Raw genomic sequence first — 24,744 nt, forward strand, 5'->3', positions numbered from 1 at the left:
TTTGAGGCAAGCTAGTTAACCATGCTTGCTTTAAAATGTGGGGATTGAGCGAGGTTTAACCTTGGGCTAGAGAGTCAGAAATTACAGATATGGAGCGTGGGCTGGGTGGGGATTACCTGTTTATTGCTTTACCTCAAGGGAAGGTAAATGAGAAGAGCCTGTTTACACACTGAGCCTTTGCAACTATGGCTTCTTTTTCCTTTCTGTGCAAGTGAGAATGTCCTAGGGAAAGTGGGATTGTGTTTGGAGGATGGGTGGAATTTTAGATAGGCATGTTGCCTGAGGAATGTGCCTTAGTGTTTTGCTATTGTGTTACAGTCCAGATAACTCTGAATTCATTTCCCTTATTTTTTCAGCTCTTTTTCAAGGTCATAATGCAGCAGAAAAATGAAAAACCATAGAAGGCATCTGCTTCGGAAAAGAAGTCAGCTGCTAGCCCAGTCTAGAAGATGGACCACTGGATTTGGGGATCTTGTGAAATACTGCTTCCAAACTCAGATTTCTGTAGCTAACAAGGAAAGACAGAGTGCTCAGCTAATTGTGAGCTTAAATCACAACAAACTGTACAGAAGACTGCAGCGCAGAAGGAAGGCACTTGAACTCCAGAGCAGGTGGGCTCCTGGTGTGCCTCTAAATGCAGAAAACTATCAAAAACCTACTGTTGAACCACACAGCTTTCCTTACAAAACTACTGAGAGCAAAAAGATCCCATCCCTATCGCAAAGCCAGAAGCCCCTCTGGAGAAGCAGTAAGGAAACTCAACAATGAATCCTTTCAGAGTGACGATCTCTTGAATGAAGAATTTGAAACTGTCGCTATTCTTAATAGCATCTCTGGCGATACCCTTTATGTCTCCTGTGGTATGCGGCATGGTGCTGCCTTACCTGTAAAGAAAGGTGCTCTTGTGTATAACGGGGAGGAGAGCAATAGTGGTGAGGGCAACGCAGTCCTAGTAGTTTTAAACAACTATAAAAGGAAATGCTGTTGCAAAGGGAGTGGAATGGAACTTGTGGCCCCTCGACAGCTATAAAGAGGTCCAAATTTAACCATCATACTGTAAAAAAGAGATCTTTATTTATGATGCAGAAGAAATTTTCTATGGTTAGGTTTTGGTATAGAATTATAAAATCCCCGGAACTTCGAGCAAGAGGCAAAGCCTGCAAATTGAGAAAAATCAAGCCAAGGTGGGTGGAGAAAGTTACGAGGGACCACCAAGAGACGCTCCAGCGGGATTTTGAAAGTGGATTGTGTAATTTGTTTTCCTGCTGGAAATCTAAAAGTAAACGTCTTTGGAACCAGTACAGCTTATCAGATATGAACAATAATACACCCACATCTTCAGGTGAGGATAATGAAATACGTGCACCTGAGATCTGCCGTGCGCAGGACGCGTTCCCATGTGCTGAGGGGCCAGAATCCGGAGGGCAGGATGGCAGCACGGGTGCTGTCCCACCAGAGCTGCACACCAGAGCTCCTCCAGAGACAGAGACCTTGCACCGGGTGGAGACCAACAGCGCTCTGGATGAGGATGGTTGCTCTGACATCTTCGTCTCCATAACAGGAAAAGAAATTGCTGTTTTGAGTCAAGATGATGCAGTATCTAATGAGGTTATGGGTGTAGATGGAATGACACTGTTGCAATCCTCCTTGCAGGATTCTGATGTCAATGATAATTTTGCAAATGGACCTTTTTCCATGGAGCTGGCACACAATGAGGACAATTCTAGCCAAATGGAAGTAGAGGACTCCTTAAACCTGGACATTTTTAGTGCAAAGTTATTAGATCACCCTTACTGTAAAAGTCCTCTTGAGGAGCCTTCACCAGACAGCACAGAACTGAAATCAGGAGCTCAGAAGGGAGGCAAAAGGAACAGTCAGAAAGCTTCCCGAGTGGCTGACGAGCAGTTGGCGTCGTGGCTTTGTGGTATACGTTTTAGATACCTTCGGGCTTCCAGGAGTTCTGAAAACTGCTGGATGTATTGTGGAGTTTACATGTTGTGTTAATTCCTTCATTAAAATGGGTTCTTAGTGTGAGTTGTAAAGGGTGCTTAGCATAACACTTAATGAAATGAGGCTGCAAAGGAGGGAGCTGCATGGAGAAAGGACAAGTCGATGCTTGTCTCACAAGCTATTTTGAGGGATAGTTGAATTGTGCCTTTGCTTCTTTTGTTTTAGAGAATACAATGTAATTTAATTGGAATATTTGTGGAAGATTGTTGATAGATATTTTAAATGTCTTGTATCATGTGGTTTCAGAAGATGGTATGGGGTTGAAACTTCCATTTTTTTAAATGATTGACAATTATTACTCTTAACTTGGTTTTTGAAAATCCTTAGTGTTCTTATACTTCCATCCTTATCATTTCTTCTCTTGCTCTTATCCTGAAACTAAATCACTTAATGAATCTCAGGTTTTAATAGCCAAATATTGTTCATTGTCACTTAATTTTCTCTACAATTGTTCGCAAATTAGGCTTAATGAATCTTCTTAGACAATATTTTTTAAAAAGGCAAGACTAGTCGTAGCAAAGGTTCAGCAAAAAGGCTTTGGGATTTTTTTGCTCAATGCTGAGCATGCAGCATTTGATCGTCTCTCTGAAGAGTAACATGGTAAAAATAGTAATCAGTGTCTTATTTATGTATAGCAGCATACTATACATATAGTAAGGAGTATTAAGCTAGCATGTTGTGCCACAAAGTACTATTCATATGATGTGTTCAGGTTCAGTGGTGTTTTGATAACTGAAGTCTTCCTTGGGAGAAATTGGCTTCAGAGGTTCCCACAAACCTGAAGTTGCTGTCAGCTGCTGTGAGAGGGATTGATTGGAGTTTGACGTGCTCAGATTTTTCTGCCCACCTTTTTGTCCTTCAGTTTTGCAATTGATTCTCCAAAGCAAAATGTGAAGGAGCCATTCAACCTCAAAAGGCGATTTAGCTTTCCCGATGCACAGGTTAGCGTGGGATGTGTTTCTCTGTGACTGGCTTTACATGATCCAGGAACAACAGGGCGCTGTGTGAGAGACTGAGAGAGACTGTGGTACCACAGTGAACACACCACTTCTGCAGTGGAGTTTTAAAGTTTGTCCAGCAGAAAAAAGGATGTCATCCTTCTGTAACAGTCAAGAGCTGAGGTTGTATCAGAGTGGCAAAGGTTAAAGTTTTGTGGTCCAATAGTGTCACGGATGCTCTCAGGTTTTGAATTTCTCTGCAGCAGCCGAACTCACATGTTAATGGGCTGCAATATTTAGTGCATTCCGATGTGCTGTTAGGTGTCAAACAGAGCCCCATGGTAAATCCTGTTCATGATGGGTGCCTGATCTTGCACCAGATCTGAACTTTATATTTTCCTCCTTGAGTTCTGCCCAAGTAAGGTCAGAGTCTGGCGAGGGGTCTCTTGGAGCTCTGCTACTCTTGTAACTACGAGAACACAGAGAACCTTTCTTTCTCTGTGTGTGTGAATAAAAAGCTGTTAAAATATACATATATATATTAAAAGAGAATGAGGTACACTTACATCCCCGTACATCTTCTATGTAGAACTTCTAGCCAGAGTGAGAGATCCTCCCTGCCACAGTCTGCTGACGTGTATGGGGTAGAAGTTGTTGGGCAAGTGTGTGGCAGAGCTGTGAGGAAGGACATCTTCCTGTGAAGGATTCTTCCTTGTCAGATCCCACTCTTCAATCCTCCCATCCTTCTGTCACACAGCCAGGTGTACTTCTTGCTATATCTTCACTGCTTTTCTTGTCTCTCCGTGATTTGTTCTTGGTGTCTCTCTTTTCTTTGTTTTTTTAGTTTTATTATTATTAGCGCTGTTCTTCTGGCACGTTTTTGTGTCAGATGTTCCTCTCATCTTGTTTCTTCCCAACCTGATCTTTGGAAGTTTCCAGGAGATCTTGTTAAAGCCTTAGCGGGCAGAGCACTAAGCACACGCTGCCCTGTCCAGGGCTCCCCTGCCATCACACCCAGGCCTGAGAAGAGGGTTAGTTCAGTTTCCCTGGACTCTGGTCTCAAATCCAGATTCCTGTATGCAGAACAGATGTTTTCTGCTGCATTTGAAAACTCATTTACAGAAAGATGGACAACTTGGCCTTTTTTCTCTTATTCACTAGCAAGTGTTGTAATCCAGTTTTCCATTCTCTTTCATTCTGAAAGTGGTTTTGGATGTTTGGGTGGGATTTATGTCTCCACTGTTCCAGTCTGTGCCTGAGGAAAAAAAAATATCTATTTCCTAGGTTTTTTAAATTCATCCGGCACTCATCTTTTCATTATTTCCCGCTTAATATCTCTTGTGTCTGGTGCGGTGGTTGCCCAGGCAGTGTCAGGCTGACTCGGCTGCCTGCGGCACCTCCGATGCCATCCCTGGGATACGAGAACAAATGAGTGAAACTCGCTGAGAGTCTGTCTGGTGTCTCTCCCGTCTGCTGTGGTGGCAGCAGAGGAGCAAACAGGCTGCAGACACATTTCAGGGTTTGCATTTGAGGAGAATAATTCTGCAAACCATAAGGAGGAGATACTGGGTTTACAGTGTAAACTGTTGCAGAAACTGGTGGCTTTTCACGTCGCAGAAAATTATTTAAGACGCTGGTTGAAATAAGTAGCGGGGAGAATTCTTCTTGTAGCACTGGTATAACCATTAATAGTTTGCTGTAGATATATGTGTATGTGGGAAGACTGGGATCTGGTATTTCCCTGTGAAGCTGAGTGATCAGATTGCTGTTGTTTTTATTTTTGTCCTGCTTTCCCTGCTTTTATTTAATGTTGTCAATTTGAGCTTAGTTTTCTTAAATATACACTTGCATGTGTGGTGGTTGGGTGCAGAATGATTGCTGCTTACACTTGGAAGAAACGACTGCTTTATTGGGCTGGTAACTCGGAGGCTTTTTTACATGTTTGCACTTTCATTTTTCTGATGTATTTAAAGGATTCCTAGATGAAGTTATGAAGAAATATGGCAGTTTAGTTCCACTCTGTGAAAAAGATGTCATGGGAAGATTAAAAGAAGTCTTTAATGAAGATTTCTCCCATAGGTGTGTAGCAGTATCAAATTCTAGACTTTGCGAAGGACAAATTGCTTGTATTGCTCCCGCATGCTCCACGTCTAACACCTAACAGAAGTGCATTTGATACGACCCTGACTTGTTTTTTTTTTTTCTACCTTTTCAACCCTGTTTTAGAAAACCTTTTATCACCAGGGAAATCATGAAGTATCGGGAAAAGCATCCAAAAAGCTCCACTTGCAATTTCCGCGTCTTCTATAATAAGCACATGCTAGATATGGACGATTTAGCTACGCTGGAAGGCCAGAACTGGCTGAATGACCAGGTCAGAGACGCTCGGTGTTTGTGTTTCCTTATGCCTTTTCAGCTTATTTATATTAGGGTATCAGTTGTTCACTTTCTGCTATGTTATAGCTTGGCTATCCTTATTTTATGCTTGAGAAGTGAAAGAAGTGGTGAGCAGCTTTTACAATGGCAGGTGCGATAATAATGGTTGTAAGTCTGGAAGATGGGAGGCGTCACAACTAAACTGTTTCTTTTTGAAGAAATGATGTTGCAGTAATTTGAGAGAACAGCGGCTTTAGCATCTCCTCCCATCCCCGAGCCTGAGCAGGTTAGGAGAACAGCAGAGCGAACCAGCAGATTGTGGCGCACAGCCAAAAACCCAAGAAGGCTGCGGTGCCCGGGGCATGCACCAGTAGACTTAAATTGAATTAAACTGCATTTCAGATGGAGGCAGACTCCAAGCAACCAGTTACAGTCTCTCTCCAGGCCAACCAGTGTTAGTTCCAGAGTGCTTGTCCTTCAGACTACGGTGAAGTGTTGCTATAATTGCTCACCTCTCTATTGATGTTTTAAGTGTGAAGGGTTCTATGTTTTATGGGAACTTGTGAATTTGGGTTTTACAAATTTCTTCTGTACGTATTCAAATATTTACTAACTCTTACAGATAATTAACATGTATGGTGAACTCATAATGGATGCAGTCCCCGAAAAGGTGAGGGTTTTTGTTATTATGCAAATACCTAATGAGAGATTGAGAGGGAAGGGGGGACCATTGAATATTTCAGATACAGAATCAAGATTTAGCTCAATGATGTTCTGAGTGGTTCCATTATAATTTGTTGCTATCTGCTGCTTAAATGTTCTTCCTTTCCTGTGCTAAAATACAGTTTGAAGTGCTGTTGCTCATTCCAGGAACTCACTGGATTAGCTCTGCAGGTGGTCTCTGGTAGCCCAGCGTTATAGATGTACCTCTAGAAGACAAGTGTCCCGTTTTTGCCCATCCCACTCTCCTTTCTTCCCTGGAGGTTTCTGTCTCCAGCGTAACTGCTTCGAAAGCGCTTTATCCATGCCCTTGCTCACTAGTCTGGTGTTTCAGCTGAAATTTTGGATGAAGATGGATTTCTGCAGAGCTGACGAGCCCTGAGTGGCGGCGTCTGAGCCGAGCACGTGTGCTGCTCACACCACCCACCTGGCAGCCGGGGCCGTCACAGCTCAGACCCTCAAACCGCGGCAGCCCCGGGTGAACGCGAACGGCTGCGGAGCTGCTCGGTTCCTCGGCATTGTCGACTCTGCAGGGCGCGCTTTGCTTTGTGCATCCTCAACAGAACGCTTACTGCTTTCCAACTGCAGCGTCTAAGTGTTGGTGACAGTTGAAAACAAAAAAGAAAGGAATAAAAATAATCAAGAATACACCGCCCCGCACTTCCGTGACTAAATTTGTAGCAGTGGCAATTATAAAAAGCCATCTGTTTACTAGTAGAGCTGAACAATTTTCAGGTGAGACCACAAAGGAAGAACCAAACAAAGCCATTTTTAGATGAGCTCTGCAGAACATTACTCTTAAAATCTTCAAGCTGAGAAGAAAGCGCGTTGTTGCTTTGATTGGTGGCGATGGTGATTCTTCATTAGTATTCTCTGTACTTCCTGAGTGTGTGCTTGGGTTGTGCTATTGGAGATTGTATCTGTTTGCTTGTGTCTGCTTTTTTCTTCGTTGTGCATAATTGAAATCCTCATGGGAGATCTTGTGCTGGTACCTCAGAATGTGGGTTTGAAGTGTGCTGGCATAGCTAATGGGTGTTAGACTGTGCTTTCAGATGCTGAGTTTTCTAACTTTATTTTTTCCAAGTAATAACTGGAGCCTTCTACCACCGCTACACCAGCAGAATTATTAAAAACAGATGTTGCAGATTTCCATTTTTATTAATCTGTTCCTGTAATTGCAAGAAGCTAAGTACAGGGAATAATAGTGTTAACCTGGAGCAAAATATTTTTAACGTAAGCCTGCGTTTTTTGCCATAAATTTAGGGTTTTAGTTACAAAAGAATGTGGTATAACTTAAAAATGTTTTTAAATAGCAGAATATTGGTTTTGTCTGGAGGTGGTTGTAATAGTTGAATACAAATGACCATGTTGTTAGATTAAATCTCATTAAGTGTTTGGATCAAAAAAATTGAGTCTCAGAGCTTCCAGCAACTAAAAGCAGAAATTATTCCCTTGTCCACCACCCCCGCTTTGCCCGTCCAGTGTTCTCTTCCTTAATCCCTGCGAAGAACAACAAAAACCGTGACTCCTTATCCTGGTGTTTTCCTCCCAAGTCCGTCCACAACAAAATATTAAACATGATACGCCTGGAGCTACTAAAGTGTAAATATAAATGCTGCAGTGGCTCGCATCATATATTATAGGGAAATAAGACTTGCTTTATGTACTTGCTGAAGAACAGCAATAGTTCAGGCTTGGCAAAGCCTCTGTTTGTCCCTACTGTGGTTCGGGTTCTAAACCTGCTTTAAATTTTGCCTCATTACAAGTTGTTTGGTATAAATTATCCTGGGGGAAAGGGAATGACTGTGCATGAAGATTTCTGTGCTCATTCCTCCTCTTTTTCTGTTTTTTTTTAGGTTCATTTCTTTAACAGCTTTTTTCACAGACAGCTCGTAACCAAAGGATATAATGGGGTAAAACGATGGACTAAAAAGGTATCCTTTAACTCTGTGTCGTCGGTGCTCTGGTTCTTTTGGGCTGCGTTAAATCACTAACTTGAGATGGGCTTACAGTGTCTCACCTGCAAAGGATGGTTTGAAAAGGAGCTGTACTAAGTGGGGAGAGGTTAATAAAAATAGTAGGGTGGTGTTATTCATAAGTTAGGATGGTTATGTTGTGAAAATGTACTTTGAATGGCTTCATCATTGGTGGTAGGTTCTGTCTTTGCCTAAGCTTTTCATTTAGCTGCAAGAAATGCCTCTTACTACTCCTGACAGTGCCAGGTACACTAATCTGCAGAGAGCAGACCAAGTTCTGCTTCTTCCATTTATCTCTGACTGGAATTTTGTGATAAAATCATATTGTTACTCCTGAGTAACACATACAGGTACTAGAGAGCGGAAGTTGGAGACCACTAGCTGTTTGCATAACAAGAACAGAACTCACCTTGCTTTCCAGAAGCTGTGCTGGATCACGGGTTGTGATATTTTCTGAGGTAGCTAATGCAAAGAGCAGTGCCCTCTTGTTCTGTGAACATTTAGCCTTTCTAATATGGGAGATGAGGCAAGACTAATCAAGGACCACGTTTGAATGTATGATCTTTCTGCAGAAGCACTTTAATAGCACACATCTGTGAAATGCTAGAGATGAACTCATTATCCAAATATAAAATCTATTCATATAATTTATTAAAATCTCTTTAAAGAGTAGAGACTGAATATTGGTGCTTAGTAGTCACAGATTTTTTTTTTTTTAATGTTGTTTTTCTCCAGCAACCCAAGTTTTGCAAAAGCCCCAAAAGTGAAGGTAGATTCTGAAAGCAGAACCTGTATTCAAGTTGCTTCTGAGGGGGGACCAGATGAGAGCAGGACAGTTGTTTAGACATTGATGGTTACATTCCTGAGGGATCTTTAAGGATGAGAACTAAGCAGTTCCTATTGGAATGAGTCATTAGACTCGTCGTCATGCAATGTGCAATTAAGGGGAACTTGTTTCTGCTTTTTATACACAGCAGAGTATTGTACCGGGTTTTATAAATGTGCTCTCCTGGGACAGAGCCCAGAAGGACACGCTGTGCAGCATCCAGCTGCGGTGTCCCAGAGCTCCTGTGTTTGACGGTCCTTTCTGGCCTCTGATCCGACTGACTCTCCCGCTCGGAGCCGCTGTGCTGTCAGCCGGCTGACGCTGCTGTGTCTTAGTCAAGCGAATCTAGGTTGCCGCTGTACATCAGGTCTTAACGAAAGACCCTTCCAGCTTTTGGCTGCTGCTTTCCACTCTTCTGCTGCAGGTTTGCATGCCTGCAGCCACCCCACAGCTCAGGTCGCGTGAGGACCCTTGAGTTTACCGCGTTCCTGCTGGTGGTGGACATCACAGAAAGTGTAGTTCATTTATTCCAGTTTTCCTTTGTGGGCTCAGCTTGCTGCTGGCTGACATGTCTTTGCGTCTCTCTAAGAATGATGGATTATTGTGTAGCGAGTGTGCTGTAATCTGGTCAGGAAGGAGTTTCTGCAGGTGGGAGCGGGGATTGTCGATGTTTGTGACAATCACAGTACTGTTGTGAGCAAGGCTCGGCTGATAGATAACTGCTGTGAATGCTCAGACCTTTTTGTGCCTTCAGCTTCCCACTGTTACTCAAAAATACACTTTTATTTCCTGCAAACAACCAACCTTTACCAGTAGTGCAGCAATTATGTACTGTTCAAATTGCACAGGGCTTTAAAAAAAGAAAAGGAAAGAAGCAACATAGAAGTCTTCCCACAGGATGAGTTAATTTAGTTCAGTATTCTATTTTTGCTTATTTTCTGGACTGTACCACCAAAAACCCAGCAATTAGGCAAGCATTTCATGAGTAGCTGGGAGAAGGAAAATCATGAAAGGCCCTGGCTTGACTGGCTTCCAAAAGCATAAGGGCTCATCTGCCACACAGACACTGGGGGTGTTGTATCTGATCTGCTTGTTCTGTACTTGAAGACCTTCTCCCTTGTTTGCTTGCCTGTGACCACAGTACATCTGCTGCGAAGTTAAGAAGGGATGAATCTGCTCTGTCTTCACCCCCTCCCTTCCCCTGCTCACCAAAGCATCATGCACTCCATCTCCACCTTCCTCTGACAAATCGCAGAGCCCGTGGTACGGCAGAGGGAGTCGAACTGCACCAGCTTGCTGTTTTGTGGGGTTGTTTATAATTACAACTGCTTCATCTGTCACCTATCCGCCATGCAGCTCTGATAGAAATCAGAGGTGTTCATGCTGCAGGAGTGACGTTACTGAAGATACATAGCTAAACCAAGCTGAGGCTCGACTGTGTTACCATCATTACCTAAGAAATCCCACTTCAATGCAGATGTTGAAGTGTAACGTGAGCAGGATTTTGCCACAAGTGCAGTGGGTGATGAACTCCGCTCTCTGGGCTGTAACTGTGTTTCTGTGCTTGCTAATAAGTTGCGTATGAGATAAACATGAGGAATGTGGTGGAAGAGGGTGAGAAAGAAGATTTCAATTCGGGGGTGGAGAGGAGGCTTAGATACAATTAATCTCTTGCTTTGCAGTGTTGTTCCTGTGGAGTTGTCTCTAATGTGTATTTTCTTCTTGCCAGGTGGACTTGTTCAAAAAGACTCTCTTGTTAATTCCTATTCACCTAGAGGTCCACTGGTCCCTCATTACTGTGAACATCCCCAGTCGTATTATTTCATTTTATGATTCCCAAGGCATTCATTTTAAGTTTTGTGTAGAGGTAAGAGTGACAGCTGTGTCTGCAAAGTTTGAATTGTTTCCTTAAACAGACCCTCCCCCCCCTTTTTCTGTTCAACCTTAAACTTTAAATGCAGCCTGTCTGTCATTGTCCTGCCGAGTGTGAAATGAGAATCATCTATTCCTGCTGGGGAGTCTGAAGCACAGACCTCAAGGGTCAGCCCAGAGCTGGAAGTTGAGGTCACATTGACTATCGCCTAATTAGCCTGACCATGTAACCAGCACACCTTTTGTGGCTCTGTCTTGTCACCCCCACAAAAAGCAGGGGCTCAAAGCCAAGAGCCATAGGGAAGCAGAGTAGCCAGAAGGACAGTAAAGGTGGTTCTTTAAACTGCTGAGGGATTTGTGTTTAAGAAATGATGAATTGTGGTCCTTTCTGGGGGAGGTTGCCCGGCTGGGAGAACAAGGCTGAAGATGCTGTAGTGCTGCCCGGTGGGGTTTATGTGTTACTAAGCTGTTAACAGCGTGTTGCTTCTTTCCTCTCCCTGCACTGATATGGGTTGTATGTCTCTCATTATAACCCAGCAACCTTTCTAAGCTGCAGCCTGAACACTGGAGTTAAATTATCAGTCTTCCTGGTAAAAAGCAGCCAGAAAAATTTTGCTGGGACCAGCAGATTGTAATGACCCTCTCACAAAGGCTAATTTTGTCAACTTAATTGCTTGCTTGATGCAACAGCCCTCTACTTTTAACTGTGTGTAGTTGTTGGCTTACGGAAGAGTAGTAATTATTGTACCCAGGAGAGTTCCCAGCTAGGACTTCTGAATGGAGATACTAGTTTTCTGCTGGCATTTGCTGAGGATGAAGTTAATGTTTGTTCTGGGAGCGAGAGGCCTCATGTTCTCCAGCTTCTGAACTTGGGCCCTGCAGTCTCTCCTGCAGTCTTGCAATGTGGCCTCTCCCATCCCACTCCAAGCAAGGTATTTGCACTTAAATGTCTCACAAACATGAGACTCTTATTTCTGCCCTTTGCAGGGAAAGGGGGGCCAATACCCAAAACTCCACTGTGGTCCACCTGCTAAGGTGAATGTTAGTGTGGTGGAGTGTGTTTAAATTGTGCTGTAAACCACCAGCCTATAAACCACCGGCCTATTTACAGAGAAGCAGAAGGATTTGCTTAACCCAAGACCATAGGCTCATTTATCTTGCTTCATTCTCTTCACTTGTGTCAGGCTATTTTTTCCTGTATGTCACTAAAGCTCTCCCTGGAGCTTTGTTGATTAGCTGCAGAACTCAAAGTGTGTTGTATTGAGATTCAGGCAGGAAAATGCTATTATATTGAATGTAAGGGTCTTGGTGTCAGCCACGTAAGCCAGGAGAGAACACCTGGCAGGCTGCACTGTGTGTCTGAGAGCGCTCTGCCGCTGTGCCTCAGTGCCACGGCGGCTCTAGTGTTAGTTGTACCAGTGTACGGTGGGGCTGAGGGTGTTACAGCTCCCCTGGATAGACCAAAATGAGCCCTGATGGTAGAAGGCACAATCCCCACCAGACTTCATCTCTTTAGCTCTAAATCTGAGTTCAGCTCCTAATGCTTGATGCTCACTTGAAATGTGTCCTCATTGTTAAAAGGATACCAGCAAATATGTCAGTGTCTCTCCTCCTGTTCTTTAGTTGGTGAATAATGTTGTTGCTTTCTTTTTCCTTTCCTTCTTAAAGAACATTCGGAAGTATTTGCTGACCGAAGCAAAAGAGAAGAATCACCCTGAGTTTCTTCAGGGTTGGCAGACTGCTGTGACAAAGGTAAATACCTCGAGTGTGACTCTCTGGGAGATTTCAGAAGGCTGCTTCTAAACCCATATATTTATACCAGTAGTAAATTGGTTTATGCCGACCACGTGGATGGTTCTAGGAGTGACACAGGTGGTTACACGTGGGAATTAGAGCTCTGTTGCTCATTCATCTCCCGCCAGGTCTTTAATACTTTTTGCAAGTCACTTGGTGATATGAGCCTAATCTCTGGACAATTAAATATCTGTGTAGCAAAACCTGTAGCTGGTGCTCACGTTGGCACAAATTTAAGGATGGAATGAACTGGAGACTCAGCTTCCTCGCCTCTGCCGAAAGACTGTTCTGAACTATGTCAAATGGATGAGATTTGTTGAGGGAGGGAACAGGGTAATGCTGCTCCTGCCTATATTTTATATTTGCTATGGATAGAGGGCTTTGGTCTCCAGGGCTGTTTGTGACACATTATGTTTGATCACAAGTAAACAAAGTCTGGCAACAATAAAAAGGAATAACTTGTGTGTAGTGTAAATGAGGGAATAAGCGAATTGCGTAGCCATCCCATAATGGCTCCAAAGACATAAAACAGGTCATTGCACACTAGACACCCTCCCAACAGCTCCCTCCTTGCACAGGATTATTTTTAGATGCTGATACAATGATGAAATTATTCCACTCCATACTCATGCACATGCTGTGCAATCAGGGTTTGTCCTTCTGCGTTCTGTGAGGTAGAAGATCTGGGAGCTGAGGAAAAATAATTACTTTTCAAGTGCCAAAGACATAACAGCACCAGCGAGTGGGACTTTTTAGCTTCACATGTCAAAACTGAGCATATTGGAAGAAATAATGAAAGTTGAAAGTTATCATTTGAGACTGCCTTGCTCAGTCCTGTTGCCGGACGATGTACCACTCTTCATGCTCTTTAGTGCCCTTTGGTGGGAGAAAGGCCCTGCCAGTAGCACAGATGCTGAGAGTAATCTTCCTCTAGGCCTGTGCGACTTTGCTTATGTATTTTGGTCCTGTGTAAAGCAGATAATGCTGTGCAAACATTTATTTAAACTATTGAGAAGCTATTCTGTGTAGGTCACTAAAAGAAAACAAACTCAAAAGAAAGATTTGTTATTTGTTTTCTGTCCTACACTATATATTTTTCTAAATGTTAGGTGTTATTCTAACAAGGTGTTGAGTGTCACCTTGCAAAAGTTGGGATCAGAATAAGTAGTTGCAACTCCAGTGCTGCAGAACAGCTGTATCTGAGAATGAGATACCATTTTGCACAATCTCTTTTTGGAGTTTAGTCAGGACATAGAGGATAAAAGGATTAGTAAAGATCTAACATGTCTCCTCTTGTTTCTTTTCCTTTTAGTGCATTCCACAACAGAAAAATGACAGTGACTGTGGGGTTTTTGTGCTCCAGGTAAGAGTACCACTTTTTAAAAATCAGTGGCCTGTATTGTTCATACAGTAAATGTCCTTTTTTTCAATTAAGCCTTTTCCTTTTCCTCAGTACTGCAAGTGCCTCGCCTTAGACCAGCCTTTTCAGTTCTCCCAGGAAGATATGCCCCGGGTGAGAAAAAGGATTTACAAGGAGCTGTGTGAATGCCAGCTAATAGACTAATAAAATGCAGCCAACCTAATTGTTCTGGCATTTCTGACAAGTTGCAGCTGGTGTTTGTGTACTTGAATTCTGAAAACTTCCGTGAATTTTGAGCGATTCTCAGCTGAGTGGTGTGGCCACTGTTGTTACCTCAATTTTTTGACAAGCTCTTTAACTGGCAGAACATAACAGAGCTGCCGCAAAATATTCCGTATGTCAGTTTGGTTCTCTTCTGTTCTTTTCTGTATTTAATATTTATTATCTCAGCATGCGTATAGGCAAAGCATGCAACTAAAACCATGAAACTGTAGATTTGGTGCACCTTTGAGATGTAGCTAGAAGTGACAAATACAGGTGATTTTGTCTGGAAACATAAAGATGCATGATATGTTTTCTGATGCAATAACGCTTTGAATGTATCAAAAAAAAATCAATGCCATAAAAAGAACAGCTAGAACATATTTGATAGTTCCATTGTCCCTGTTGTGGCTCTGTAATACTGAATTACCACTTTTTAGGGTGGCTAAACTAATCTACAGATTTAATTTGTGGAGACCCCTTTTTTAAATTGTCCTAATAAAGTTTGTTCTGTTAACATTTATCCAGCTGTCATTAGCAGCCTGTCCCTATAGATAAAAAGCAGCCTTTGCACAAGTAAAGCTTCAGCATTTGTCTGTGTGATAAAAAGTACAAAGGTGTTCAATCGGTCAGATTGATGGGATGTTCCTATATGCTGCAGAAGTCTCCATGATGTGTGTATTAAGAAGAATTATAAAGCTGGCCCTGAAGAGTCGTGGCTTGGATACTAACATAAACTCTTTGGCTGTAGCTGTTTAAATCTCAGATGGCTTTGAGTCATTTTTTGGTTCCTCTATGCGCAGTGCGATGTACCATTTGGGCATCTCTCCCTTCGGCTCTGATTTCAAATGAATTCCCTTCAAGCTTGTCGTGTTTAACCTCCCATTGGCTTTTACCTTTGTTCAAATATAAATTAATTCATTTCTGCTGCATCTGTTGTTTGATTGTCTCAAACATCCCTGGTTTTGTTTGCGTTTGGTAGCGCGACGGCTCTGGTTTAGAATAACAGCACTTGTGGTGGGTGCTGTACAAACACAACAGATTGTGCTGTTCTGCTCCAGGGGGGCGGGAGGCTGAGAGTCCAGCAAATTCATGCCACGTCGTTGTGCTGGACGGATTTAAATGGCAGTGGATCTTGAGACTTTGGGGTTTTGCCTTGATCTGTAAACTATGATGTGTTCCTTGCTGAAGAGAGCTAGATTTGTTTGAAGAGGCTGTTGTATGGGACTGCTACACCAGCAGAAGTCTATGCTGTGTTTTTTCTGCCAGATAAAGGAGTGAGCCCAGAGGAAAACTATGCTAAACATCATCTGCTGCACAGCTTCACTTTGTGTCTGCCCATAGCCCTGACTTCTGATGGAGGAAAACCACTTTGAGTTCCCTGTCTTGCAAATTAATTCAGGCTTGAGCTAAACCAGGTGCAAATCCCTCCTAGATTACGGGAGGGAGAAGTGGGGAGTGCCAAGCGCGCTCAGGCTGGGAGATGCTGTGTTGTGCTCGAGAAGGAGCTGCAGCGGTATCCCCGTGTGTTCCCACTTCCCCTTGCTGGCAGCTGGCAAGGGCTGGATAAATTTAGCAAGATAAGGAAGGCCTTAAGCACTTGGTTAGATAATTTAAACAAGGAACATATTGAATCAGGAAGAACCTTAAGACCCAGATTGGCCAAACATGCATTTGCCCATCGTATGGTGCAGAGCACCCCATGGCACGTGGTTTCTTGGTGTTTCCCTGAAGTGTTACTGATAGAAACAGTGGCACCTTCTTGGGGCAAGTGACTGTGAGAGCTGGAGGGTGACTTCCATGAAAACTGAGCCTTGGGATGTAGTTTCCCATGTGCCGGGGTGGAACATGTGAGCCAGCGCTGCCATTCTTGTCTTCCCTGTGCACTGCTGTCGCATGAGTGGTACAAATGCTTAATGCTGCCGTGGGTTGGGACCGGCTGAACCGATCCAGGTTCAGACTAACACAGCCAAAAGGCTGCTCTTAGCCCGGAGAACAGAGGAGTTCTCACCTCAGTGTGACTTGTCACTGGATGTGTATCCCAGCATGCATGAAGGGGGAGAATTGGGTGGCCAGGAGAGTACATGAAAGCAGTGCCAGGTTTGGATGCAGGCAAGTGAAGCTGTGTGCTTAAGCAAGGCTCCCTGCAGAAATTGAGTGAAATGCAGAAAGGGAAGTGCACAAGAAAGCTGCCTTTATTTTCAAAACTTAAGCTGTTTGGTAACAAATCTTGAAGGGTGTGCTGTGGCCGTGTACCAGTCTGGGAGACGCCATGCCTTCAAGGAAGACTTATTTTTTGTGGAAATTGTCTTGCTGATGGATATTTTTCATTGCATGGGAATGTGTTTGGGCACTGGACCACAGGTTGTCTGTTCCTGAAACTTGGTACTTACTACTGGTTGGTAGGAATCCATCTTCCTCTGTAGGAGAGGTTGGGAGGAGTCTTTAATCACGATCTTCTTGTCAGTGACATCAGTAAAAGGACGATATTTCTGTGAACTTTTAGTTTAATGGGATCGTGGGTGCTTTGAAGCACGTGCATCTGTGTACCAGATCATTGGAGAGGAGGGGGGTTTGCTTTTGATTCTGCTGCCTTGTGAACTGGGGTACAGGGTGGGGAACGATGCATGTTGGAAAGTACTTCTTATGTGCTTTCTTGTCATCTAGGGGTTTGCTGACAAGTGTTCCAGTCGGTTATGGGGCAGTACAGAGGAGTTTCACTTGGGTCTCCAGCTGTGAACACACCAGTGAGAGGCCTCTAAAAAAAAAGAGGAGGGGAAATTGAAAACAGAGCTAATGTAAGCAAAGTATGTTGGTGCAGGGTTGAAATTAATCACAGGCAGTTAGAATCTCAGACTCTGTAATGGTGTATCCTGTGAAACTGGACTAATTAACTCCTCCTTGAGAATGTCTTTGATGCCTTAAAGGAGATGGGCTCCATAATCTGTAGTCATTTTACCAGTTCTTAAAACATTCAGAACTGTGTAGAGTGTTTTTATTATGAGAGGCACATTTATGTGGATGTAGTTATGGCTGTTAGCAATTCCATTAATGTGATCCTCAGAATTTCATAAATCGTTCTGAACTGGTGTGCTGATCCTTAAATTTCACGACTTGTTCTGTGGAGATTGTCTCACTGTGCTGATTTATACAAATGGTCCCAGAACTGGTGAAGCCTCCATCTTGTGAGTGACAAATTTAAGCTACCTGAGCTGTAATAAACCTTAAACACAATTGGAGATAAATTATTACTTTCCATTTTGTTTGCTTTAATCTGTAGTTGAAAATGACTGTGCAGCTGATGTAAATTAAAAAAAAAAATGCAAAACGTGGCCTTGATTCTGCATGGTAAGTAGAGAAATGCCTGTTGCTGAGCTGTTAGATACTTAGGGAATGGAGGCTGGACCTTTGTGTTACGTGATGGGCTGCTGCTGCGTTCTCTCCTGCCCCTTCAGAGCGCGAAGGTGATGTTCTTGAATGTTCGCTTGCACCCATTACTGAGCCAGACAGGCTTGGAAAGAGTTGCTGGCTTGTGTTGAATCTCTAGTGTAATGCTTAACTTACCTTTACTTTCTGGGAGTTTTGATTGGCATTATCTACTGTAGCATTTGAGTTGCTGTGAAAATTCAAACCTTGGGAAGTGACATAGACTTAACGCCACCGAGCAACAACTGTGTTTTGTGGGTGTGTTCTTGCGCTGAATGAAGCCCATGGTCGTGTGAAGTAATAAAACCAAGTTTTACCGTAAACCTTATTTTCTTTCAGTGGTTTGGTTTCACTTTATTTTTGAAAGTAACTGGTGTGATGGTTGAGAGAGTGTTTGTAGCAGCTTGTTTTGGGATCTGTGTTATTAGGAGAAGCCTCTCCAGCTGATTAGTTCAATAACTCTGAACTATATGCTAATGGTGTTCTCTGTTCCATAGCACCACAGTGATAAAACTTACTGGGCTTTGAGCTCTGACAACATACAAGATTGGAGATGTCACATGTTGCATAAATAAGGGTGGAAATCTTGTGTTAGACACTTCCTACTAAGGTGGCATTTAAAAAACACAGATCTGTCAACAGAACAGGTAGGACTTAAATTGCTTTTCCAGATCACACTAAATTAATGCCCGTCTTGTATTGCTTGTTGATTTAGCTGTGTAACTACAGAGTTAAATCTTGTCTTTGCTGAATTTTACAAAGCCATACAGCTTGTGAATTTGTGGTAATGGGGGGAATGAAGGCTTAGCAAATGTCTCTTTAAGCTATTAATCATGAGGCTGGCAACATCATTGTCTTTATTACATTCATAATTTAAAAATCCTATCATGGAGGAGGAAACATAGATGCTTGTTAAATATATTATTTCAGGGGAAAGTACTGAGAAATCAGATTGTTAAAGTACAGAATCATAAGAGACACTAGAGCCTTGCCAGGAACAATAATTACTATTTGTATGTAATAGGCATTGGGAAAGAAAGAGATGAGTCTGGTTTGCTTGTGCCTGAACTTAATGGATTTTATGAGTAGCCAACTAGAAGGATTTGAGGATTGAATTTTGTTTTCAGAGCATGTAATATTACAAACTATAGAGCTAAAACTGTTGCAAACTGGGTGAAATATCTTGAGAAATCAACTGGTTTGCTGTCTCAATACAACTAACCAGAATATGTGCAAAGCAGCTCCTGCCTGAAATTCTAATGAGTTCTTATTCTTAATTCTTGTGTTTGATTTCAGCTTTGCTGGTAACTCATCTCCCCTAATGTGGCACTTTGTTGAGGCCGCAGATGTTTGCCCAATGCTTGTGTTACCTGGGGCTCTTCACAGGCAGCTTTGGGAAGTGGCCAGGAGCGGAGGGATCAGAAACCCGTTGGGGTATCTGTTTGCACCGCCTTGTGATAAATGTGTCATGGGAAGAAGGGCAGGGGAGAAGCTGAGCTTTAAATAAGATGTATTTAACTGGATAATGTGGGTCAGGTCATGTTTATGGTACGTGGGCTTGATATAGACAAGGAACCATCTTGTTTATGAAATCCTTGGGGCTGAGTGGGAGAGAAGTGGGGGGGGAGATGCCTTCTGCAGGGACGATTGCTGAGTGCACAGGGACGCTGTGCCTCGCTTCGAGTATTTTAGATCGACCTAGTGCAGGCAGCAACTGCAGCAAAAGGAAGAAACTCCCTCTGCAGCGTTCAGCAGAACATCACGTTTGTTTAGGGCAGTCGTGGCTTGACAGTTTATCCTCAGCATCTCTGACAGCTCCAACCTATTGAAAAGCAGACGAATGTGCTGCTGCTCCTCTGCAAACACTGGGCAGGGCTGCCCCAAGGGTCTTCCAGATTGAGTCAGTTCCAGCTCACCTTTCAGTTCCTGGCTTTTTGGGGGTCTCAAGGTTGTCTTGGTTTTGGTTTCTTGTTTAATTTTGGTTTGGTTTGGTTTGGTTTCTTTAAGATGTCTGAGATACAGAGAAGTTTTCAAGTATGCTTTCAATACATATATTCCCTTCTTAGTCAAGAAACTTGTCTTTGGAGATCTTCTTTCAGTTTTGCATATTGAAGTGCTTGTGTTTCTCATGCAATTAGTATGAGAAGGCAATCTTTAAATGCTACTATTAATGGGCAGAGAAGAGACTTCAGTTTTTGGCAGAGTTTTGTCCTCTGGGGGATCACACTTCAGATAAATGTGTTTTTTCCTTTAGAACATAAATATAGCTAAATGATGCTGAAAAGCTTCAGTCTAATGAAATGCAGTGCCTTAGGTTTATGACCATTTAGGATTCTTGTAGGCACTCGATTGTCCCCAGAGGGGATGCCCAGCCTTTAGAAGAGAGCAGGACGTGCTTCCAGAGGTTCAGTGCTGCATAGTAAACGGGGAGCACACAGGTTCGGTTCCCAAAATCACTATTTGGTCATTTTGCCAGAACATCCATTAGAAACTGAGCACTGAGGTCGTGGTGAAGTCCTTGGCAGGGCTGTGGCTCGTGGCCATGGGGGTACCTGGGTGCAGCCTTGAGCCGGATGGCTCCTCCCCGGGCACGCTCCGACCAGCAGATGTCACGCACGGACCATCAGCACCAGCATCTGCTGCGCGCTGCAGCTCCCTGCCCGTGGATCCACCAAGCCATGGTGTCAGCTGGTGCCGTGTCGCCTGCCACGTTGGTTGTTGTCCTTCTCCCGCGTTTCTCAGCAAAGTCTGCACCGCACTTGCAAGAAGAATGTGTATGTTAAACCAACCCTCCCTCCCCCATCAAATCCACTGGAAATCCCTCTGTATCAAACATGTGAGTGTTTGGCTCCGGCACAATTACTCCAGAGTCCCATCAATTTTACAAATTGGCCGAAACGTTTTTTTGGTAGAGAAGTCTTGCATACCAGAAGTCTTGAGTCTGATCAAACTGCTGCCCTACTGTAGATCATGACTGTTATTTTTATAACTCTGTATTACCATGGCAAATGCTGGTGGCGGGGGGGAGAAACCACATCAGTAGCGACTTCTGTCTGATTTGTGGTCTTATGCTTATAACTTGACATGGTTTTGCAAATAACTAAACAAAACCAGGAATTCGTTTAAGGGGGGAAATAAAACAAAATTCCAAAAATCTGCCGCATCAAATATCTTGTGTGGAGAGTCTGACTTGCTCACAGTTTGGATCTTTTAATGGAAAATGGTTCAGAGCAGGAATAGGAACCGGTCGCCCTCTGTTAGGCCATTGGGGCTGTGCTGGGGCTGTCAGCTGCTGCCGAGTTCTGTGACAGCCTCTAGGCCATGAAGTTTTTGGAATTTTTATTTAATTGCTGGTGTCTACTCAGGCTTTATCCTAAATTTAGTAACATTCAGTGCTGCTTTTTATCTGTAATACCTTTATAAATTCCCATATAATCTGCTCTCTAATTTTAAAGCCATCTGTCATTTTTGAGCCGTATATTTTCCAGCTTTAGAAGGTCTTGTTGAAGGAAAATTTAAATTCAAGGCCTACTGAAAACGCATTTTTCTTTCAATTATTCATCTGTTAAAATGCCTTTGAACTTATGTTTGTGTAGCTGGTGCGAGCAGGGGGGCAGATGCCGGGATACCTGGTTAGTTCTCGCACCAACGCCGCATCCATGCACTGTTTGGCAGCAGTGGGAGCTCACTGTGTCCACCCCCCCACCCCAGGACCAATCTTCAGAGGTGTCCCCCATCTGTCACATGGCGTCCTGTTCACTAGGTGGCATTGCTTCCTAGTCTAAAAGCTTCTAGATACTTCATTAGTTATGTTAATCCACGCAGTGGATGGCAAGTGAACTGCGCTGCGATAGCTTTGCCCTTGTAGACTCTTTATTCCAGCTGTTTTGCTGATGAGATTTTGCGGGTTGATGAACCCGCAGCATCGTCATCCCATTTGGTGAAGTTCTGGGTCTAGGGAAGGCTTTGGCTTGGAAAACTTCAAAGAGGCTGTTGGGAAAATACAACTCAAACTAACCTTGCTGTTGGTAGCCAGCTCTGTGGTCCCAAATCCACCAAAGTCATTTCCCTCCTTGAGTTATTGACCTGGTTTATCATCTTTACTAAAGAATGCTAAAGTAACGTAGCTGCTGTGTGGGGTAGCTGGAGCGGGGTCGGTGAAGTCTTGCCTGTCCTAGAGCAGGAGCTGAGTGAGGATCCTGACCAACCCTGGACCAGCCCTGGGGGCAGGAGGAGAGGAAGGTGCTCTGGCTGGTTCTGAGCTCCTGCCCATCATTTGGGTGTTTTGACGGAAATTTGTTCATTTGTTTCTCAGGTAGCCCTATTATTTTACATTCTTCTGCCCTTCTCTGCCTTCCTACCTCCCTCATCCTCCTGTACCTTTTAGCTTTAATGATCAGATCAGTCAATTAAGGGCTGAGCTACAGTGGATTTAAGACGCCTGTCTGTTGCCAATGGGAATTAATTGGAGCCTTTGGGCTTTAAAACGAGGAGAGGAATTTTGGCGTTACAGGCTCATTTTAGTACCAGGAACACTTGGTTTGTCCATGGGACACATCAAGGAGGAAGATGTCAGGGTCTCTGTCAGGTGCAGCTCTCACCTGCGTAGGTGCCGGCCCCCCGGGTGTGTGAAGTCACAGGAACCTGCCAGGCTGAGAACTGCCGAACCTGCCAGAGGTGACAGATGCAAAGCGTGGCCAAGAGCAGGGCAGCAGCCTTGAATTTCTCGAGTGCTCATCAGCTCACGATATTGATGCTCTCCTCCCTTTGCAAGCAGTGGAGCTGTAACATCGGAGTTCAGACCTCCCGATGCAGCTCAGCTCTGAGCCTGGGCTCCAGCAAACCCTCACTTGGCTCTGATGAAAAGACAAGACAAAATAGTTTCTGAACATGACTTTTCGTGAACGAGCAAGATAAAAATAAATGTAAATTGAAGATCCTGTTTATCATATGTATTTTATTAAAAACTATAGAGTTGTTCATTCTTGCTGTGTAGTATAATTGCTAAAATATGATTTGTAACCAAATATAGCTGCTTGCTTTAAATGTGACAGTACTTCTTACTAGGGAGGATGATATGGTAAAGGAATGCTCATTTAAACAATTATAGTTTGGTTTTTGTATTCAAAACCTTAGCTTTTTCACTTTTAAAAAAGTGAATGTAACCTTCAGATTTTTTTTAACTTGAATTTTGTTGAACTGCACTTGGATGAAGAATGGTATGCAATTAAATTAAACAATATACTTTTAAAACTGGTTAAATACAGAAATGAAGCCTGTCAAACCCTGTTTTGCATTTCTAGGCGATTGAGTAAAAGGTAACGAATGTGACAGATTCTGGTCACAACAGGACGGTGACGCCTTTCATCAGGTGTCCAGGGCCTCTGTAGCCGTGGAGAGGATTTCCAGAAGTCACTTACGAGAGACCAAGTGCTTATATGTACTGGTTTAGTACCTACAGCTTTTAAAAATGGTTTGTGTGGCTTTTTTTCCTTTGAAATTCTAGAATTTGTAGCTCTTACCTTTCTGTAGTGGACTCAGATTTGTTTGGTCCAGGCGGGAAGACTCCCTGGTGTCCGTGTTCCTTGTGAGCTGGGCTGGGTGAAGATCACCTTGCCCTACACTTGTTAGCTGGGCTGGAAGCTGTTGGCATCGGGAGATGAGCTTCTGTGTGACAGAATGTACAGATATTTACACTGAAGTATATAAATTCATTCTTTGTTCCAGTCTAAAGACTGATGTGATGTTTAAGTGTGGGACACCATGCACCTAAGTAACTGAAGTTTTAGTTAAGGTTGCTGCTTTCTGGTTTTGTAATGCATTAAAAATCCCACATCCCTGAAACCATGATGACTGAGGGGTGAAGGCAGCATATCTCCATTTATTTAGGTAATAGATTACACTTAAGTCCTTGCCTTGTCATGTGCTGTTGCATTCAACTTTAGAACCAAGTTATTTTTTAAAAATGACATGTGAATGTTCAACTCAAATCACCTGCAGTTAGTCTGTTTTTAAAATCTAGTTGTTGATGACCCAAGAGAAGACACTGAAGGTTGTGATTTGGTTGCTGCTGTGCTGTACGTGGCACAGTTCCCGAGGCCCTGATTCTCTCTTGTCCTCAGCTGAAGGTTTAAACACTCGTTGGCTGAAGCTCAGGGTCGGCTGGAGAGCCGGTGTGCTGTGGCAGTCCTGGAGTGCAGGTAAATGCCTCTTCAGCCCTCTTCTCTGAGGTTTTCCAGTCGTGTCTCCACATCTTTCATACCCCTCTTGTGAGAGCCAGGTATAAGCTGTTTCAGAGATATATCTAAAAATCAATAGCCCCGAAAACGAATAAACAAGTTCCCTCTGATGTGAGATGAACATCTCCAAGAGCCTGCGAATGGCTCTGGGAAGGACCATCAAAACCATCCTTGGCCCTACGCCGGTGCCAGAGTTTTCATCTGGGGGAAAAGAACAATTGCATTGAAATTAAAATGCTCTGAAGAAACAATAACTCTTATTAGAATTAAAATTAGATTTTTATTTTCTGGAGTCAGTGAAAAGTCTCACATAGTTTCAGCCTGATCTAAACAAGAACATTGGGTTTGTTTAGGTGTCTCCAAAGCCACACTTCTGAAAGCTCATTCAACAAAATGCTTAAAGATTTTATTTCTGTCCCAAAGGTGAAAGAAAACAACTTCAAAATGTCAGAAATGTTGTTACCTGACGAGCTCTATTTTTTCTAAGGTCAGGGAAAAATGATGGATACCATAACAAGTGTTTGTGCTGTTACCTTTTAAAATATATATGTGATGCTCAAGTTCATAAACACAGTGTGTGCCTTTCAGAAGCGAAAAAATACCAGCGGAAAGCAGGAGTCCTTGGTCTGTTCCTCCTTGTTTCTTCTGAAATCGATTTTTGTTTTAAGTTCTTCTGGTGTAAATAATTTTAATGAAAAGGAGAAAATTGCTAGGTGGAGTTTATCATCTGGAATATATAGGCTCAGATGGCTTCTTGAAATACAGAAGACAGGTGAGCAGAGCTCCAAGAGCCCTGGAGAAATAGTGTACAATTCTTTAAAAAGAATGCTTTTTTAAAAACCCGAATCTGTTGTCCTCCTGCAAGCTGGTTGACCTGGTGCAACCCAGTCCAACTGCCTCACAGCCCTCTGAGCAGGGCTGGAGAGCAGGTGAGGAGGTTTAATCC

The 24,744-nt window shown here is 43.2% G+C and overlaps 1 protein-coding gene across 1 annotated transcript; it reads left to right on the forward strand.

Annotated features, from left to right (window-relative positions):
* The first annotated feature begins 848 nt into the window (after positions 1-848).
* Positions 849-15,065, forward strand: SENP5 (SUMO specific peptidase 5). The gene is made up of 9 exons (XM_065844590.2): positions 849-1,924; positions 4,922-5,027; positions 5,175-5,322; positions 5,947-5,994; positions 7,901-7,978; positions 10,576-10,713; positions 12,387-12,470; positions 13,825-13,875; positions 13,966-15,065. Exons 1-9 carry the CDS (start codon positions 979-981, stop codon positions 14,074-14,076), a joined length of 1,710 nt encoding a protein of 569 aa, XP_065700662.1. The 5' UTR covers positions 849-978; the 3' UTR covers positions 14,077-15,065.
* Positions 15,066-24,744: the final 9,679 nt, after the last annotated feature.

The sequence above is a fragment of the Patagioenas fasciata genome, chromosome 9, assembly GCF_037038585.1.
Source record: "Patagioenas fasciata isolate bPatFas1 chromosome 9, bPatFas1.hap1, whole genome shotgun sequence".
NCBI lineage: Eukaryota > Metazoa > Chordata > Aves > Columbiformes > Columbidae > Patagioenas > Patagioenas fasciata.

Bases quoted from the DNA above. Each gene is read 5' to 3' on its own strand.
- SENP5 (XM_065844590.2), top strand. From the start codon at position 979: ATGCTGTTGCAAAGGGAGTGGAATGGAACTTGTGGCCCCTCGACAGCT. The intron at 5,995-7,900 runs GTGAGGGTTTTT...GTTTTTTTTTAG, and splicing joins TGGATGCAGTCCCCGAAAAG to GTTCATTTCTTTAACAGCTT. The intron at 13,876-13,965 runs GTAAGAGTACCA...CCTTTTCCTCAG, and splicing joins GTGGGGTTTTTGTGCTCCAG to TACTGCAAGTGCCTCGCCTT.